The sequence below is a fragment of the Aegilops tauschii genome, chromosome 2, assembly GCF_002575655.3.
Source record: "Aegilops tauschii subsp. strangulata cultivar AL8/78 chromosome 2, Aet v6.0, whole genome shotgun sequence".
NCBI classification, from domain to species: Eukaryota; Viridiplantae; Streptophyta; class Magnoliopsida; order Poales; family Poaceae; genus Aegilops; species Aegilops tauschii.
The window spans coordinates 640160662-640165436 of record NC_053036.3 but is presented as its reverse complement, the minus strand read 5'-3'; the positions used below and the strand labels follow the sequence as shown (position 1 = coordinate 640165436).

The following is a 4775-nucleotide window of genomic DNA, read 5'->3' as shown; positions in this document are numbered from 1 at the left end:
ACACTATGTAATTTTGTATAAAGCATAACGTGTTAGAAAAACAAAACTAAATGTCATATTTTAGCACGACATGTGTCGCTACACAATACATGTCGACAAGTCTAGATATCCCTTCTCCGGGATGACAGCATGGACCAAACCAAAAAGGTATCCACGTTAAATGACAACAATTTTTCCATTAAATCGAGAGTTTTATGAGTAAAAGAATGTGTAATTTAAGGAACCCGCTTTTCGTGTCTAACCTGCGCACTCCACGTGGACAAGTACATGTATCCCTTCACGAAGAACGACAAAACCGACCAAACTAGATAAGGCATTGTGTTAAATTTCAACAATCTTTTCCTATTAATGCGAGAGCCTTAGGAGTAAAACACTGCATAATTTTAAAAACCCGCTTTACGTTTCATAATAGAACACCGAGCATCATGTTTCCGTGTGACAGGTATCCCTGCGCACTCCACGTGGACAAGTACATGTATCCCTTCACGAAGACGACACTACCGACCAAACTAGATAAGGGCTAGGGTTAAACTTCAACAATCCTTTCCTATTAATGCATGAGCGTTATGAGTGAAACACTGCGTGATTTGAGAAAACCGCTTTACGTGTCAGAATATAACATTGAGCGTCATATTTTCGTGTGACAAGTGTCCCTGTGTACTTCAGGTGGACAAGCACATGTATCCCTTCACGAAGATGGACACTACCGACCAAACTAGATAAGGGCTAACGTTAAATTTCAATAATATATTCTCAATAATGCGAGGGTGTTACGAATAAAACACCGTATAATTTCAGAAACGCTTTACGTGTCGAAATAGAAAACCAAGCGTCATATTTGCTTTTAACAAGTGTCCCTGCGTTCTCCACGTGGAAAAGCGCATATATCCCTTCACAAAGATAGACACCACCGACCAAACTAGATAAGGGCTAGCGTTAAACTTCAACAATCCTTTCCTATTAATGCAGGAGCGTTATGAGTAAAACACTGCGGAATTTCAGAAGACCGCTTTACGTGTCAAAATAGAGCACCGAGTGTCATACAAGTGTCGCTGCGTATTCCACGTGGACACGTACATATATCCCTTCATGAAGACAGACACCATCGACCAAACTAGATAAGGTCTGGCGTTAAATCTCTCCAATCTTTTTTCAGTAATGCGAGGGCATTACAAGTACAACACCGCGTAATTTCAGAAAACCGCTTTACATGTCAGAATAGAAAACCGAGCGCCATATTTTCGTTCGGCAAGTGTCCCAATGCGTAGTCCACGTGGACAAATACATGTATCCCTTCACAAAAAACGACACCACCGAGTACCGACCAAAGCAAATAAGTGTTTGCGTTAAAGCCCAACAATCTTTTCCCATTAAAAGCGAGAGCGTTGCGAGTAAAACCCTGCGTAATTCCGGAAGGCGGCATTACATAACATCACATGTTAAAATACAAAACCTAGTGCCATAGTTTAGTACAGACCGAGTCCACCTCTCTTGAATTCCATCCAGATACATACATAGATACATAGCCAGACGACCAGAAAAAGAAGAGAACTATAATACCTTCCTCGTCTGGTCAGACTTGACACGCTTGGAGCAACAATGATTGGTAAATCGCGCACGCCATAAACGCGCTGTCACCCCGCGCATCCGCCGTCCGTTCCACCGTGCACGAATCTCGGCGCGGCCCCGCCGCCTTCTCCTTCCTTTCGCAGCGCCCGGCTGGAATCCCCCTCCCCGAATCCCACCCTATAAAACCCTCGCCGTCCTCGCCCAAATCCCCCAAATCCAACTCCGACTACAGCAAAGAAGATCCATCGATCGATCGATCTCGGAGCCCAGCGCACCGCCACTCGATCCAATCACATACAGCGAAGAAAGATTGAACCGCCGCCGCCGCCGCGATGAAGATGCAGACGGAGGCCGCCGCCGCCGGGGGGCAGGGGAGGCTGATGATCCGGCAGGTGTGGGCGAACAACGTGGAGTCGGAGTTCCAGGCGATCCGGCAGGTGGCGGAGCGGTTCCCGTACGTGTCCATGGACACGGAGTTCCCGGGCGTGATCCACTGCCCCAGCAAGCACCACGCGACCCTGACCCCGTCGGAGCGCTACGCGGCGCTCAAGGCGAACGTGGACGCGCTCCACCTGATCCAGGTGGGCCTGGCGTTCGCGGCGTCCCCCGACGCGCCGCCGGCGGTGGCGTTCGAGATCAACCTGCGCGAGTTCGACCCGCGCGTGCACCGCCACAACCCCAGCTCGGTGGCCCTGCTGGCGGGCCACGGGCTCGACTTCGCGAGGCAGCGGAGGCAGGGCGTGGACGCGCGCGTCTTCGCGGCGCTGCTCATGTCGTCGGGGCTGGTGTGCTCCGGGTCTGGCAGCGGCGCGCCGACGTGGGTGACGTTCCACTCGGCCTACGACTTCGGGTACCTGGTGAAGCTGCTCATGGGGCGCAAGCTGCCGCGCACGCTGCCCGAGTTCCTGGGCCTGGTGCGCGTCTTCTTCGGCGACCAGGTGTACGACGCGCGCCACGTCATGGGCAGCTGCGCCGGGCTCTACGGCGGGCTGGATGCCCTGGCGGCGCAGCTGGGCGTGGAGCGCGCCGCGGGGATGTCCCACCAGGCGGGGTCGGACGCCGCGCTCACCTGGGACGTCTTCCGCCGCATCCGGGAGGTCTACTTCGCCGGCAACACCAGGCAGGGCCAGGGCGTCGGCAACTTCGCCGGCGTGCTCTACGGGCTGGAGCTAGAGCTCGACCTCGCCGCGGCCCCCGCGCCCGCCGCCGACAACGGCAACGGCAACGGCAACAGGAACAACAAGAACAAGTGCGGCAGCGGCAACGGCGCCGGCGGCCGAGGCAACAACAGGCGGGCCGTGGCGGCGCTGAGATGAACCGACCCGACCCGACCCGACCCGACCGATGAGTAGTTGTAGAGCGGTTAACCTTGCGTTAATCGCTGATGATCCTCCGATCCGATCCGATAGCTTAGCTTGTTCCTTTTCTGCGTGTTCTCTGTGTACATACAGCTAGTGGTTTAATCCGTGATGGTCTGATGGGCAATAATAACATGTGTTCATTCGTTGGTTGATTAACAATTCCGTGTGTTCCATTCATAATCGTCGGACATTTGTTCGGAGATCGATCGCCGGCGTTAGGAGCAGAGGAGAAAACAGAGCAGGTGCTCTGGTTCGCATCGCCGGCGTTGGATTCGAAATGGGCGTCGGATCGGCACGCACGCACGCTTGGGACTTCCTTGCACTGTGGTCCGGCCGCGTGCGTGGACCTGGCGTTTGACCGGCGCACACTAGCTAGTACTAGCACTGGAAGAAGAAGAAGTCACGAGAGGTACGGTGGTTGGGTTTGAACGCGCGGCGTGGGGTAAAGGGGAAAGAAGAACTGAAGAAGCTATGCAGGGGGACAAGTATCTCAGCAGCAGCAGCAGCAGGCAGAATTCCACTCTGACGACAAGCGCGTCTGAACTGGACACACAAAGTTGCAGGCCGACGACTCCACACACTGCCTTCTTTCTTGGTCAACACACTCCGTTTCGAGCAGCAGCGCCAGGCTAGATCAGATTTCTTGATCAAAATCTGCCTATCTTTTTATTGATAAATAAAAGAATAAAGAATGAGTACAAGATGGCATCAACACGATGTCCATAGCAGAGAGACAAGGATTGTTCAATCCGAACAAGCACACAACACAGCTAAACTCCCTAACATGAGAAGCAATCCGAACCAAAACGAAGTCCTACATCCGCAAGTTCACCACCGTGGACTCCACGAGCAGAAAAGTTGACGCCTTCAAGAAGGATAACGATGTCGTGGCGCCATCGTCGTCCGATCAAATAATCAGATCTAGAGTTACCCCTGGTGCTCGAAGAGGGGCACAGAGAGGCCATAGCAACACCTTCAAGAAGGGGGAACACTAGTTAGTGTCGCCGTTACCAGCACTGGCAAGCCAACCAGGGATTTCTCCCTCGCCAGGTTTGAGATATCCCGCCATAGCCACGGATCAGAAACCGGGAGTCGGAAGTCAAGTGTAGGTCAAAGCGAGCCTTGGACATGGTGGGAGGCAGGGCAGCAAGGTGGTCGGGGTTGGGGTGACGGGGGACGCAACTCAGAACCGCCGGGGCCGAGTCCGCCAGTGACCGGCAAGCCATAGAGGCTGGACGAGAGACGAGACCTCTAGAGCGTCAGCGGCGGCGCGACGCCGGAAGAGACACAAACAACCATGGACACCGAATCCGGGGCCCGGCAATAGTGCCACCACAAAGGCACAAACGCCCGCTGATCACCAGACCGACATGCCGCAAGGGATGGTCGCCGCTGGGAAGGCACCACCGGAGACACATCAAAAGCCACAACCTTTGAGCCATGGCGATGGATCGGGGGAAGAATGGACGCTGCAGCAGTGCAACCAAGAGCGAGCAAACTGGCCGAGGAGCTCCGCAACCAACCACTCGGGATCCAGCACCTGCAGGAACAAGGGACGCCGACGAGTGGAAGGACTTTGTCGGGATCCTGCCGTCAGATCAGGGATTGGGGGAGGAAGGGCCTCGCTGGCAGGTGCAGGCAGCACTGGTGGCCAAATGAAGCGGGTGGGGGGGGGGGGGGGTTGTTACTTGGTGAAGTTGTGATAGGCGTTGTGATTTTCTCGAAGAGGAAGGGTGATGTAATATAGTAGCAAAAAGTATTTCTCTCAGTTAAGTACCAAGGTTTATCGAACCAGTAGGAGACTCACGCAAACAAATATAAATGGTACCTGCACACACACACACA

General features: G+C 53.9%; 1 protein-coding gene across 1 annotated transcript; it reads left to right on the top strand.

The window, feature by feature from the left end:
* The first annotated feature begins 1753 nt into the window (after positions 1–1753).
* On the top strand, positions 1754–3089 carry LOC109745294 (probable CCR4-associated factor 1 homolog 11). The gene has a single exon (XM_020304419.4). The coding sequence runs from the start codon at positions 1902–1904 to the stop codon at positions 2883–2885; it is 984 nt and encodes a 327-aa protein (XP_020160008.1). The 5' UTR covers positions 1754–1901; the 3' UTR covers positions 2886–3089.
* Positions 3090–4775: the final 1686 nt, after the last annotated feature.

What these genes read in the sequence shown, in the direction of transcription:
- LOC109745294 (XM_020304419.4), top strand. Translation starts at nt 1,902, where the DNA reads ATGAAGATGCAGACGGAGGCCGCCGCCGCCGGGGGGCAGGGGAGGCTG.